General features: G+C 37.3%; 1 protein-coding gene across 1 annotated transcript in view; it reads right to left on the bottom strand.

Annotated features, from left to right (window-relative positions):
• The window catches only part of FBN2 (fibrillin 2), a 252,722-nt gene that overhangs the window by 113,216 nt on the left and 123,848 nt on the right, over nucleotides 1-15,658 (bottom strand). The window contains exons 8-11 of the mRNA XM_032336836.1: nucleotides 15,521-15,646; nucleotides 3,485-3,637; nucleotides 1,764-1,991; nucleotides 639-776 (exon numbers count right to left, since the gene is read on the bottom strand). Of these exons, the coding sequence (XP_032192727.1) occupies nucleotides 639-776; nucleotides 1,764-1,991; nucleotides 3,485-3,637; nucleotides 15,521-15,646 (645 nt within the window). The remainder of the gene's footprint in view (nucleotides 1-638; nucleotides 777-1,763; nucleotides 1,992-3,484; nucleotides 3,638-15,520; nucleotides 15,647-15,658) is intronic.

Genomic DNA, 15,658 nt, shown 5'->3' with positions numbered 1-15,658 from the left:
GATGCCTCGATCTGTTAACTCTAGCTCTGAACACCCCGCTTAGCCTTAGGCTTTTAAAACTCAATGTCCTAGGGGCACCTGGGTGGCTCAGTGGGTTAAGGCCTCTGCCTTCGGCTCAGGTCATGATCCCAGGGTCCTGGGATCAAGTCCTGCATCGGGCTCTCTGCTCAGCAGGGAGGCTGCTTCCCTCTCTCTCTCTGCCTGGCTCTCTGCCTACTTGTGATCTGTCTCTCTGTCAAATAAATAAATAAAATCTTTAAAAAAAAAAAATCTCAATGTCCTAGATACCTAACACTCAACATGTCCAAAAGTGACTCCTCTCCCTATCTCCTCCTAATCTCCACCTTCCTCTGGATGACACCACCATATATCTAGTGCTACTCAGCTAAGAAGGAAAGCAAGACAGAGGTAGACACAGAAATCACAATATACAGGATGGGAAACAGTGGGGAATTCTTGAAGGGGGCTATCTCAGCAGTAGGTTAAAGGGGCATAGGGAAGACCATGCACAGAAGAGACAGCTTGGAAATTAGCTTTGATTCAGAAGACTTTTTTTCTTTTTAATGATGTACAGTCTAATTTGTTCCTATAGTCTAAAAGCTATGAAAAAACAAAGGATTAAAGAATCATGAGCTTACCTATGCAATCCCCGTTTGAATCCTGCTTATACCCCATGTTGCATTCACATCGATAGCTAGACACAGTAGGTATGCAACGCCCATTTAAACAGAGATTAGCGTGGTGCTTACAGATATCTATCGTCTGGTTCAGAATAGCTACAGAAAAATCAAAGCACAAGTGGTATTTCAGCGTTACAAGATGTAGTACTTTTATTGAAACTGATTTTTTAAAAGGAAATGGTGGTCTTTGGCTCATTTGTAGTAAAGATTAAACTTTTTAATAGTCCATTCATTAAGTGTACATATCAAAGGCTCACACTATTCTATATTTTATTAAAACTTGAATGTTGAGGATCTAAAAAATATTCCTGAGACACATGGTTATAACTCGCATTTGTTAAGTGATACATCTGGAAACTTTGCCTGTAATGATGTCTTTTCAAAATTTCAGGAATGTTCTACTGTACATTTGAATGCTTTCCATTTCTTTTTTTTTTCCTTAACTGTGCTGAATATTCAGATAGTAAATAGGCCATCTGCCAAAAAGAATAAACACAACACTGTAGGACATCATTAAATATTATTAGCAAGAGCAGCTCTTATAAAAAGAATGAACTTAAATGTCAAGTACACCAGTGCCAGTTCTGGCCCAAAGCCCAAGTTATTCAACAAAAAAGGGTGAGGAAAAGAAAGATATTTCATTAAAATATTTGGATAGGCACAGAGCAAGACTTATTCAGTTTATCTCAGTTGAGAAATGGTTCTGGAAAATAATTCAAGGGGTGTATGAACAGGGCAGCTGCAAACGGCCAAATGAAATACACTGGAACCAAAAACACACTCTTTAATGGCGTCATCTGGACTGGAGTATGACCAGGCTCTCATCTTTATTTTCAAAGAAAACCAGGGTCACTCTTCTTTTCTCCAATTTAGAAAGTTTATGGAACAGGAAAATAATATTTTCTCAGGCATTTTTTTTTTTTTTACTACTACCTTGTATTTTAGACCCTGAAAGAGGTTTTTACACACACACACACACACACACACACACACACACACACTCCTTTTGAAAAAAATGCTAGGTATTATAAAATCATTTAAGGCAGAAAAATAAAGAGTCTACACCAAAAAGTGAACACTCACTTAGTCCAGTGATGATGGGCCCCTGTCCCCCAGCCCCTACACCAGCTCCCCCAACTCCAGGAGAAAAGCCATTGCCTCCAGGGATGGGGATGAAGCCTGTCCCTCCTGGGCCATAGCCATTGCCACTTGGGGCAAAGCCATTCCCCCCAGTGCCTCCAGGTCTGGAACCAGCATTCCCTGGAATCCCTCCTATTGGAAGTCCATCCATGCAAAGTCTGCGATATTCCTCTAGAAGAAAAGAAAGGCTAGTTAAACACAGATTGATTCTAAAAGTCATCTGTACACTGTAAGAACATTTTAATTTATCTATATTATTTGATCTGAATAAGTAGCATATTCATCTTGATCCATGTTTCCAATGCTAGAAGTAACAGGGAAAAGTATAGATGTTTCAGAAAAAAGTAAAAACCTATTTGCCATATTTTAACGGAGTTGCATAACCAAAGAACTGTTTATATGTGCTATGTGCAGTTTGATTTTATGTCCCCAAGTGCAACTCATAGAATGCCAGATACAACTATGAATTCAAGAAATTTACTTACACAGATAAAAATCAAAGCTTTCCATAATTCTTTCTGTTGATCTGGTTTTACTTAAAACTTCATCAGTATCACACCTACACATTTCTCCCATCTCCTTTCTTTGCTATAAGGAATTACTATGGCTTCAGAATATTTTTTATATATTTGGATTTTAACAAAAGACAGTGTTCAGTTAGCTTTTCAAACTGCACCTTATTTGTCCAAGTATCAAAGCTGAGAGAAAAGAAGCAAGACTACAGCAATCTAATTATTTCTTCATCTGTTCTCAGAATTAGGACAGTAGGGTCAATAGAAATGAAAATTATTTAACTCAAAGAACTGTTTCATTATTAATATTACTAATATATATTATTTGTGAATTCACGAGTTCCCAAAATCATATACTATGCACAAATAGTGCTGTTGTTTAAGCTTTATTACTCAATTTTGATGTTCTATAGCTTATAGATTTTGAAAGAATGGGCCTTAATCTTTCTCTCCATAACAGCACATATAGATACCTAATTTCATAAGCATAGTTCAAAAAGTTTAGTTTTTTCCAGAATACTATAATTTAACATAAAGACAATATAATAAAACATACTGATGTGACTTTATGGGATTGATAAACATTAATCCTACTTTACCATTTATATCATATTAATAAGAGGAGCTACTTCTCATTCATCCTTAAGTAATTTCCTGATAAAGTCTCAGTTATATGGTTAGTTTATCCAGCAAAGCGAATGAAAGGTATCCTCCCACCCTTTTATTCTTAACCTTCAGGTTATTAGAAAAGAGGAAATATCTTCAAGGATTGGGATACTAGAAAATAGGGACACTCCTGAAATAAAATATAAATGAAGTTAATCAAACATACTCGAAGACCTGAAACGAAAGATTAGGATTTTAAAACTAATCGAAATACAGATGTTCAAAATAATTTCAAAAAATACTTGCAGAAAGACAAGTCATAATCAGTTTTGGGGAATTTTTCTGATATTAATAAAGTGTATAAAGTCAAAACTGATCCCACGTAAATAATGCCACCCAATTCCTCACAAAAACACAGTATTCATATTGAAGACAGTGCTAAGAACACACATACAACTTGACTTCAAGGAAAAGAACAAAGTACACTACTGTTACTGATTTTCCTAACACTGCCTGTGCTGAGGAGACACGCAGTCGGCTGCTCACCAGAGCCTCTGACGGGACAAGCCTCAGGAATGGTTCCGATGCCCCAGCAGCGGCCGGGCTCACAGCAGCACTGCATTTTCGTCATTCTGCCTGGGAGCTCTTGCGCACAGCGACCATTCACCAGGCCCGAGAAACACGTGCCTGTTCTCTGATCTGAACATGTGGAAATAAAACAGAAGGCATGCCTGAATTATTTCAAGTTCTTATGTCAATTATTTAACATATCAGAAGAGGCTAAGTAAAGAAAATTATTCTACTTACCTCGAATATATATCTATTTATTGTCTTAGTCTCTATGACATTTGTTCATTTCTTTATTTACTGAGCAAATATTCACTGAGAACCTATGCCATGCCATATTCCAGGGATACAGGAATGAAAGATGTGAAGCAGGTATGTGCTCCTATTATACTAAGAAGCCAAGCCCAGACAGATTCAGAGCTAGAAGGAAAGCAAGAACCCAATCCCAGCCTAGATTATCCAATCCCCAGCTGACCTGCTGAAGCATAGTATTATTTGCCACTGAGAGTTGTGGATTGTTTGTTACACAGCAATACCTGACTGATAGAGTTGCTATTCTAGAAAGGGTGATCACAAACAGCTCCTCTCAGACAGGGGCATCTGAGCAGAGACGTGCATAATGTGACAACATGAGCCACTCAGTTATCTCAGGGAAGAGAAGTTTAAGATGAAGAGGATGTAGTCAGAGAAGGGAACACAAAAGGGATAGTGGAAGCCTCTGAGCTCATAGCTATCAAGGACAAGATCACACACAACCCTGTAAACCATGAGAAAAGGACTTTTGGATTTCATGTGGAGTGCTGTTAACAGTTACTGGATGCTTTCAGTTAGAGGAAAGGGAAGGGTCTACATTTTTTAAGAAGATCTCTTTAGATGCTGACAGTAGCAAGTGCAAGAATATCAGTGAAAGTAATCGGAAAGGCATGATGGTGGCTTGGATGAGGGTGCCATCATTGACAATGATGAGACTGGTCAGATGGCAGACATATTCTGAAGGTACAGCTCAGGGAGTGGGGTAATAGAGAGTTTTGGAAATTTCCTAAGTCTTTGACTTAGACAGCTGAGATGGGAAGATAAGGAGAAAAGCAGGATTAAGGGACTTAGTACAAGGCTCTTCTTTAAATTGTGTTACGCTTGTGATGTTGAATATAGGAACCCAGGACCCAGAGGAATGGTCAGGCTGAAGCCGTATACTTGCAAACGACCTGTGTATACATGCAGTTGTAAGCTGTGAGGCTAGTAAGACATTTTCAAGAAGTAGGGGCAAGGGATTATGTCAAATGGTGATTACAGGTCAAGTCAGGTGAGGACCATGCTGTAACTGGGGGCCTGGCAGGATGCTACGGTGAGGAGATTGGGCATTATCTTGCAATGTTGGCTGTAGAGCAGTTAACACGATCAAAGAGGACTCTAATAAACATCATTCTGCCAGCAAGGTAGAGAATGGATCAAAATGGAAGATAAAGGCTGAAAGACATCACTGAAAGAGAACATAAGATGCAAAGTTGTATAGGGATAAAATATTAATATCAACTATAAGCCCTGTGGGCTTCAACTGAAACTGATTTTATTGTAAGCAATGGGGAAAAAAAAAAAAAAGCAAAATAAACTATGGGTCTAGCTCTTTATGTATTATTTAACTTTCATCAAGAAGCCTCAAAGAAGTTTTGGCTCTGACTGCAAGAAGAAATAAGTACCACAAAAATCAAGAGCTGCACATCGATAATGTAGATGAAGCTATTAATTACAAAAAAATTTCATTAGTAGGTAAAGCTAATTTTTTATACTAGATACAGAGTGTAAAATAAATGTATTATTTTCTCAAATGGTCTGCAGTATACCTCAGGTTACTGCTAAGCGAATGTTCAATAAGTGAATTGGGTATAAGGTACTCCCTATAAGAATCAAAACACCTCCTTTTACTTCCCAAAAGAAACCTAATATGTCCAAAACCCAAGTACTAAATTTGAAGCACATATGCATACTTGAGTACACCGCAGACATTTCCTAAACTTCATAAGCTGAACTTGAACAGACAGTCACTGGGAATAAGTTCACAGGTAAGTTTCTGTGCCCAAAAATGATGGAGGAAAATAATTTTTGGAATATTTATTCCAGGAACCCTGAGTATCATATTTCTACATTTACTCAGCAGCTACATTCCTCAAGAATAGGATGTAAATCTAGATAAGAAAGTCCTAAACTATCTAATAATCATGGTTACAGAATACAGTTACTACAAAGTAGGCTGAACATGTTTCTCTCTTAAAGTCTTCTGCAAGGAGAAGGCTGTACCACAAAGTCTGAGAAAAAAATAAAAGACAAAAGTCAGAAAACAAAAGACGAGAAGAACAAAACCACAGCCTTGAACCAGAAGATTTAGGTCTCCCATCATCTTACCATCTGATTTTGCAACTATACTTAACTCCTCTTCCTCACGGAACAGGGTTAGTGGCAGAGTTAAAAAAAACAGTATTTGTTCTGTTTCCAAACAGAATGGTGGGTTAGCTATTGTGAATGCCCCTCCCAACTGAAACATCCTGCATAAAATATGAAAAAATATTTTAAAAAATACATCAGCTGGCTGGCATGAAAGAAAGGGAAAAACAGAGTCATAATGACGTGAAAACAGGAATTTTAAGATGTAAGTACACAGCTAGGTTTCAGCCTTAGAGTTTCTGCAAAGCTCTAGAGACTTTGAATTTCAGCCCTGATATCGTTCCATAGGGTCTACAGCATAAAAAAAAACTCCATATTCCTTCTTCCAGCACAAAACTTCATAGGAAACCCCATAAACCTGGGGCTCCAAAGAACCACATCCTTGTTACAAGACTATAATGTACAGGTGGGCAGCTAAGACTGAGGGGAGGTAAAAACACATCTCTCCCAAGAATCTCTAACCACAAGCTCTTCCTCAAAGAGACAGCTTTGATGTCTCAATTCATAGTAGGTTTGTGGTCTGAAAAACTTCAAAGGAAGACTAGACTACATCAAGGTCCGCAGGCAGGGATACCGGATACCAAGCAACTGGCAAAAGCCAAAACAGAACAAAAGAGGACTTAATATTATGCAGGTCTCAAAGAATTCCCACAGACAAGTCCCAAGAACAGGAATAGCTAACAAGAAAATAAATAGCTAAATAAATGAGTGAATAAATAACACATAAAGAAACAAGGCTCCATTAAAAAGTGGTTGAATAAACATCAGATATCAGATACAGAATGGTCAGACTGATTCTGACAATTTGTGATTATTTGTAATGACAATTCATTTAATATTAATTATAACTAAATTATATTTAATATGCTTAAGACAATGAAAATCTAAAAATGTGAACAGGTAAAAAGAGTTCATAAACCATGAAAGAGGGACTTAAAAAAATTTAGCGGAAGTTCTATAAATGAAAACTATCACAAATAAAATAAAATGTTTAGTAATATATCATGCAGTATATTGCACATAAATGAAAAGAGAATTAGTGAGCTCCAAAATATATCTAAATAATTTATCTTCAGTGTAGTTCAGAGAGATGAAGAGATGGAAAATATTTTTTAAAAGAAGGTTAAGAAATGTGGTGGTAAGCATGAGAAAGTTAACATACATCTTGTAAGCATACTAGAAAGAAGCAATAAGCAGACAGGGGGAGAGGCAATATTCAACAGATAACTAGCTTAGAACTTTCTAACCATGCTACGAGACAATCTCAGATCTAGGAAGTCCAAAAAATCTGAAGTGGGAAAAACAGAAAGAAATCCACAGCTCGCCACATCACTGTGAAACTGCAGACCAATAAAGAAAAAGTAAGGAAGTTAAAAATGGCTGGAAAGAGAGACAAATCACCTGCTAAGGAATATTTAATAGCACTAATGAATGCTAAAACCCAACTGGAATATTGAATCTTCTGTATACTATGATAAAATAGCTGTCAGCCTGAAATTCTGTATCCCAAGAGACCATCTTTCCAAAGGGAAAATTAAGGTGATTCTCAGGAACACACACAAAAAAGAAATTATTTTTTCTACCAAAAAATTCTTGCTGAAGGGAATTTTAGAAAAGGTTCTTTTTTTCTTTCTTCTTTTCTTCTTTCTTTTTTTTTTAAAAGTCAGTTCCATGCTGGGTACAGAGCCCAACACAGAGCTTGAACTCATAACCCTGAGATTTAAGACCTGAGCTGAGATCAAGAGTGGATGTCTAACTGACTGAGCCATCCAGATGCCCCCTAGAAAAGGTTCTTCAGGCAAAAAGAAAACTATTCCAAAACAGAAGGTTGAAATACATAAGGGAATAATGAGGAAAAATAGTTAAATATATGAATAAATATAAACAAGCACTAAAATATTACACAGTAATAATAATGATTAATTTGTTGCAAATACAGAATGGCAATTGGATAGAATTTTTAAAAGCTAGAAGTGGGAGATCAAAGTGTGACCATGCTAATATCCTTTTACTGTTTAGATATGGGTAAAATAAAAGTTAATTTTAGACTTTAAGCTACACATGCATCTTAAAATACTAGAATGAATACTAAATCCACAGAATTATATAATTTCTGAACTTTTAACTAAAAAAAGTTAAATGGAGTGTGGGGAAGGAAGGAAAACCAATAAATAAAAAAGAGCAAGAAAGGAAAAAAGTAAGAAAAAAATAGGAAGCACAAAGAAGGTAATTGAAATGCGAACATATTGGTTACTATAACAAATACAAATGTATTTAAATCTCAATTTAAAAGACAAAGATTGGGGCGCCTGGGTGGCTCAGTGGGTTAAAGCCTCTGTCTTTGGCTCAGGTCATGATCCCAGAGTCCTGGGATTGGTCCTGGGATTGGTCCTGGGATTGAGCCCTGCATTGGGCTCTCTGCTCAGCGGGAAGCCTGCTTCTCTTCTTCTCTCTCTTTGCCTGCCTCTCTGCCTACTTGTGATCTCTGTCCATCAAATAAATAAATAAAATCTTTATAAAAAAATAAAAAATAAAAGACAAAGATTTTCAGACTGAAAAAATTTTTTAAAATTAGATTTAGGTTGTTTAGAGGAGACACATTTATAAACTAAGGAAGAAGAAGAATTGAGAGGGAAAAATACACAGCAAGCATATACTTAAACCTCCAAGGCCCACTCACAAAATGAGATGCTTAACGAGATAAAATAGACAAAAAGAAAATATTCAGAAATAGATCGAGAAAAGTAAACAATGTTAGAGAGTCAATACATACTGAAAAAAGGCTCAATTCACCAGGAAAATATAATACTTTAGATATTCATCTAAAGTAACATAACATAACATAACATCAAATTACAGAAACAAAATCTTGGAGACCACAGGGAGAAACTGAGAATTCTACTATGACAGTGGGATATTCACACAACTCTCAGTAACTGACAATATGGTAGAAAAAATTCAGTAAATGAAGAAAAAATGTGAAAAGCACAGGTAACAAGTTTGAGCTAATGGATATATCTAGTCAACTGGAGAAAACACATCTTTTCCAAGCCCACATGGAAAATTTGCAAAACAGGGAAACCCTGTACACTCTAAACAACTCATGGGTCAACTACAGTATTGAAGTGGAAAGAAGGTACTACGTATAAAAATGAGCCTCATCATATGAAACCACTACTGTGATTTCCATATATGAAGACTGCACTGTGACTAATAAAATACAAATTCATTTAAATGTATTACTAAATACTCAGTTGCTTTTCCATTATGCCATTTCCTAAAGATAGTGAATTATAATTCAGTGTAGTTCTAAAAAGCATCTTTTTAGATCAAAGAGCAATCTTCAAATTCAATGAATATAAATAACCAACATTCTATACAGTTTGGAAATCTTTGATCAGTCCTAAGATATGTATAGGAGGAAACCATGTCATTTGTGATAGAACGGAAGGGGAGGAAGAGTGGATTAGAAAATAAATCATAACTTTTAAAAATAAATTCTACTACCAGTTTCTTCTAATAACATTAGGGAGGTGGGTAATCTACTTCTAATCCCATGTGTCAAAAACATACTAGGATAAGCTACAGATCAATCTGATGCATCCTTCTTAAGAGCTCCCCCAAAACACATCTCAATGCAAAACAGGGGCTCTTTCCTTTGCCCAGCAAAAATTAAATGGTCCTTAGAAATCTCTGTTTTAAAAACGTGTCACATGGAAGAATATCTGGAATAAAAAAATGGACATAAAAAAGGGGATACCCAAAAGAAGTAAGAACTGTCTAGGCAAACCATCCCTTGAAATCGGGAATTACTAGGGGCAAAGGCAGATGAGGCATATTTATGACACAACAAGGATAAATCCTTCGGATACTCGGTGTTATGTTTAACTGCAGGACTGATACACCAGAAGTAATAAAAACAAGTCTATTTTTCTAACAATCTATCACCCTCACTACATTTCTGAACAAGGTTTACATGAAGTCTCATTTAAAGCCACACTGTGGAAGAGGAAGCAATTCATCTCCCCTGATTAAAATATAAATCTATCTTGAAGTAAAATAATGGTACTTTTATCAGAGTGTTTTCATGGCTTGACATTTACTCTAAGCTTGATTTGAGAACTAATGGCTAATTAGACGATGTGATGAAAACCTTGTAAAAGCTGGGGATTGTACCCCGAAATAAACAGATCTCCTGTTGAAGGAGTTTGGCTCATTAAAAATGAAGGATTCGGCCAGAAAACACTGATAAGGTTAGCTCAGGTTAGAACACTAGTGATCCTAGGTGTTAGGTAAATAGCAACCATTGTTTCAGGCTTCATCCCCTGATCCTGGAGGACTGCACCTGTCTCTTTGATGGTCTAGAGCCTACCTGGGTTCCCCTTGACTAATTCTGCAGATTCTTGTGATTTCTCAAATACTTCCATGTAGGCTTTCATGTTTCCCTTACATAAAACTAACTAGAACTAGGAACAATGAAAGAAGCAGAAGTACTGTGGCTCCTAGGTTTATCGCTTCCTTTAGGATAGTGACAGTTTTCTTCCTTACTATCTAACCTTTTCTTTCTAGGACTTTCCTTCTTAATTAAAACTAGTATCTCTGTTCCACCAGTTGACTTGTATGTGATTCTGAAGTTAAAAGTAAAACACTATTCAGTCTCCTGCTGCATCTCTGTCTCCCTTTCTTCCTTTAGTTAAACATTTTTAGGCGTTCTGGATTTTTTTTTGCAAATATGCATGTGCTCATGTGATCAACACCCATGACCACATAGGGCGCTGCATGACAACAGCATATCCCGGTCATCACTCTAAATCATTGCATGAAGACCTGTTTCTTTTAAAATGCTTTTCCCCCATTGATTTTCATATCTGGTCTATGTCCTGCTCGAACATCCTGATAGGCTTTCATGACCCTCGGGATCAATCTGAAACTCCTCAGCATAGAAGTTAAGAACCTTAGCAACCAGAACTTAATCTCAACCATCTTTCTTATTTTTTCTCCAGCTATTCCCTCCCTCAGCTCTCTTTCACAGATATATTCTTCACACCCTCTCCGGAGCCCCTCAGACACTTTCTGTGTCTGCAGTCTTACTCACACCTTTCTTCTTACTCGGTACACCCCTGTTCCCTTCATGCAATTCCTACCTGTGTGCCAAAGTCTACACCCATACCCACTTCCTCAAGAATTTTTGACTTAGAGAATCCAATGCCTACAAAATGATTTAGCAGTTAATCACCCATGGCCTTAAACATTTTCTTTTATTATTTTTTTCCCACATTTCTGTTTTCAGGTTTTCTTTTCTTAAGAATATTGCAAGACAACACTGTGCACTGAAACTTTTGTAAGGCTCAAGAAAATGTCCTTGGATGTTGTGGCCATAAGATTTCTACGTGCTTATTGCTCTCATTTCCTGAACTTTGTGGCTTTGCTGCTGACTGGTACTTTGAAATCTCTCTGCTTAGGGTTCCTGCTGGATCCATGTTCACAACAGCAGACATATCATCTTGCATACAGAATTTGCTCACTGCTCTTATCAGTTCATTAATTACTCACTGCTGTCTGCTAGTCACTCTCTCTGCCTAAATTACAATGTGGAAATTAAGTATTAATAATGCCAGAGTATTCCAAAATGACATCAGGGTCATTAAACTGTGCTATTAAAAATGCTTCTAAGAAAAAGATTATTAGCATGTTTCTATTCTTCTTTAGAATGGACATATGATAGTACTCTATGTTGAAAAGAAAGCTCTGTTCTGGGTATTTAAAAAAAAAACCTTGATAAAACATACTAGATAAAATTACCTCAGCATTTGACTTTTATATTTAGTATAAAGTAAAATGTGAAAACTATCTTAGTTTGAAATTAAAATGTCCAGCTAAATTCTTCTGCCATGTGAAATTGTTTTCCTACACACAAAAGAAATATGGCAGTTTACTAGTGCTTTATAATGCGGTTTATACTCAGGATATTTTTATTAACTAGAATAAGAAATGGGGGCAGCAGGGGCGCCTGGGTGGTTCAAGTGGGTTAAAGCCTCTGCCTTTGGCTCAGGTCATGGTCTCCGGGTCCTGGGATTGAGCCCCACATCGGGCTCTCTGCTTGGTGGGGAGCCTGCTTCCTCCTTTCTCTCTCTCTGCCTGCCTCTCTGCTTACTTGTGATCTCTGTGTGTCAAATAAATAAATAAAAAATCTTAAAAAAAAAAAAGAAATGGGGGCGGCATTTAGCATATGCCACTCTCAGAAGAGAGCTGCAGATAACATGCAGTTTCATATTCAAGAAAAATTTGAGTCCATCCAACTCATTATTGTTAGTATATATGTGGTTATAAAATAAATGGCACAGACATATCTATAACATACATAATTTAATCATAAACAAATGCAGTGCAAGAAAAAGACAGTCTCAGATTTTAAAATATCAAAATCAAAGATCTCTTACACATTAAAATATTAGATTTGTTTTTTCTCATCTATGGAAAACACATACTTATTCCAAATGTAATAGAGTTATTCAAAAAAGTTTTAAGCTATTTACTTAAGTTTAACAATGGTTTTATAATTTTGGAGAGCCACTCTTCCCTCCTTAGGGGATCTTTGTTCCTGGGTCAGGATGTTGACCCTGAAATGAATGGGGCCTCTTGCTTAGCATGGGTCTCACTGTGCTTCAGCTCTCTGGAGCTCAAGCAGGCTCTTATCTTGGGGACATATCACGTCTACTGTATCACACCCAGCAGGATGCCAAATGATGCAACCTAGTCATTAACCAACGCAAGTCTCCTTCATCCCTCCCCTCATCATCTCCCTCATCCCTCAGATGGTTTGTCTATTCATTTCTAAAGATTTACTGAGCCCCAACTTCCATACAAGGCACCATGTAAGGCTCCGAGGGAGCGGTGTAAGGCCGGACCAATGGAGCTCACAGTCCAGCCAACAAATAAAGCACAAGTATCTGTACAGTGTGCTGAAGTCAGAAACGAAAGAAATGAAAAATATTATGGGGAAGGCTGATTAATTTTGTCCAAGAAGAAAATGTGATATCTAATTGGGGACTTAGAGGATGAGTTAGGTTTTAATGATCACAAAAAGAGGAAATCAAGATGCTTCAGAAGAGCAGATACCGTGGGCCAAGCCACGGCAGTGTGGTCACAGAGAACAGTGAGAGGAATGTGAGAGTGAGGCAGCAAGTCGTTAGCAATGAGTCTTTTTTTTTTTTTTTAAATACTTCATTTATTTTACAGAAGGACAGAGAGCATGAGTGGGGGAGGGGATGCAGAAAGAGAGTGAGAAAGAGAATGTCAAGCAGACTCCATGAAGAGCACAGAGCCTGATGCAGGGCTCCATCCCAGAACACTGAGATAATGAATGAATGACCTGAGCTGAAATCATGAGTCAGATGCTTAACTGACTGAGCCACCCAGGCGCCCAGCAATGAGTCTTGGCTACAGATTGGCACCAGGTTCTAAGGGCTTTGAATGTCCAGGTAAAGACTCAGAACTTTATAGAGGCAGGCAAGAGATAAAGAGAATTTATCATAATTTCATGGTAAACCAAATATCTGACAGTGCAGAAAAACAACCTCCATAAATCACTGCGAATCTTGATCTTGATTATCTGGATATAATGAAGAATATGCCTCCTTTCCAATGCAAAAAAAAAAAAGTGAACACAAATTTTGTTTGACAAATATTTAGAAATGTAAAAAATCAAATACAAAAAATTAATTTGGAAATATGATATAAAAGATTAACATTTGTGTCAAATTTTCTAACTAGTTTGCTTTTCTTCTCAGCCCTTACCACCTCCATTCTAATCCATGCTCAAAGGCCTCTGATTACTCCACCTGCCAAATAAAATATATACACCTGATGTGGATGTCTAGAACTTCACAAGAAGAACCTCACTTACATCTCTAGCCTCCCTTTTTATTCTAGCCATATTCTAGAACGTAAGTTTCCTGAAACTAGGGTCTATGGCATGAGCCAATGATGTTTAATGCTGACTCCCAAATTGGTATTCCTCCCACAGAGTTGAATCCAGGCCTGTTTCAAGCTGATGAATACGTGTACATGTATGTACACAGATTATCCTCCTACATAGTTTTAGAAAATCAAACCAAGTGGAGGTTCGACTAGTTTTCAACCCTCACAGACCTCTCACTTCAAAATTAAATTAAATTAAATGAATTAGACTTACAGGTGGTGAGTCAACAGGCACACTGACCCTAAAACAAGTTAGTTTTCTCCAATTTCTACACTTAATAGTCCACATAAAATGTTTAACCTAATGTAAGATACAGACTTGATGCATTCATAAAGAACAAACAACTATCATTCAAATCTCATTACTCTAAGATGGGAGAGGGAGGCCAGACATAGATATCCTACCTCTCCAAGCAGATTGTCCGCACAGTACCTGAGAAACCACTCACACTAGAGACCTTGATACCTAAATACAGGGTCTCCACCTGCTTGAAATAGCTAAGGAGGCAGTGTAGTGTCAGAGTAACACAGGGGCAGGAGTCCAGAGATCTGCATTAGAACACCAGCTCCATCTGCTGGAGGTAAGTCACTTAGCTAACCTCTCTGAGCCTCAGATTTCTTTGTCTGCAAATCTGAATAATTAAACTGATCACACAGAGCTATCACGAGGATTACATAACATATGGGTCCAGGGCAGGCACATCCTCTTTCTTCTCCTCTTAACCATAATCAAGAATGTTTTGCTACACACTTACTAGAAGAAACTGAGGAACAGAGGGGTCAGTGGGAAAGTCAGAACTTGCCCAAGGCTGCACAGTTCTGAGATATTGAGGTAATACAGATGTGCAGTGCCTTACACATGGCATTGGTTTCAGAAATGGTAATGATTATTTTTACTACTACTCCGTTTTTTTTTTCTATTACAGTCACTGTTATTCTTCTGTTAGTATTTATGATGACAATATGGTATTATCAAGGCAGAATCTACACCTCTCACATTCACATCGCATGGTGGCCCTAAGTTTAAGTTTTGCTCAACAATGGATGACCAAGACCATGACTGAGAAATACTGTTTCTTCTTACCAAACACAGGAAAACATACAAATATATTTGGCTTTACTTTGAATATATTTAAAACACAAATTAAAGGTGTCAGTTTCTTTTTTGTAATCACTCTTTTCACTAGAATAAACAAGCTGTAAGGAAATAAGACCCTGACTACATTCATGATTCATAGCAACAGAAGAAGCTTTAATTACTACATTCTGTCTCCCAAGGCAGATTTTTTTTAAAAAGTATCTTTCTCTTGCCTTTGTGTCTCTAGCACTGGGCAAGAGCAATGTCTTGAGGAAGTCTTCCTTCATTTCCAAAAAGACACTGACAACATAAAACAAACCCAGATGGCTTTTGAAACTGAAGTCTTCGCAAAGAACACCTGGTCTATCAAGTCCTCAATAGGGGTGCCATTTATTTTAAACAACCTTTTCAGCCATTTTCCTAATGGTTTTATAATCGTTGCCATCTTCATACACGTTTGGGCTATTCTGTTATTATAAAGAAGCACTGTACTGTGCTTTCAAAAATCCAAGGCTTACCAATGCACCGAGAGCCATCTGTTGAGGTGACGTAGCCACGTGGACAAATGCAAAAATAGCTTCCCACGGTGTTGGAACACTCGCCAGTCTCACATATCCCAGGAATGATGCTGCACTCATCGATGTCTAATCAAGGGA

The sequence above is a fragment of the Mustela erminea genome, chromosome 3 (assembly GCF_009829155.1).
Source record: "Mustela erminea isolate mMusErm1 chromosome 3, mMusErm1.Pri, whole genome shotgun sequence".
NCBI classification, from domain to species: domain Eukaryota; kingdom Metazoa; phylum Chordata; class Mammalia; order Carnivora; family Mustelidae; genus Mustela; species Mustela erminea.
Note: the sequence above shows the minus strand (reverse complement) of the source record. Positions and strands in the feature narration are given on the sequence as shown.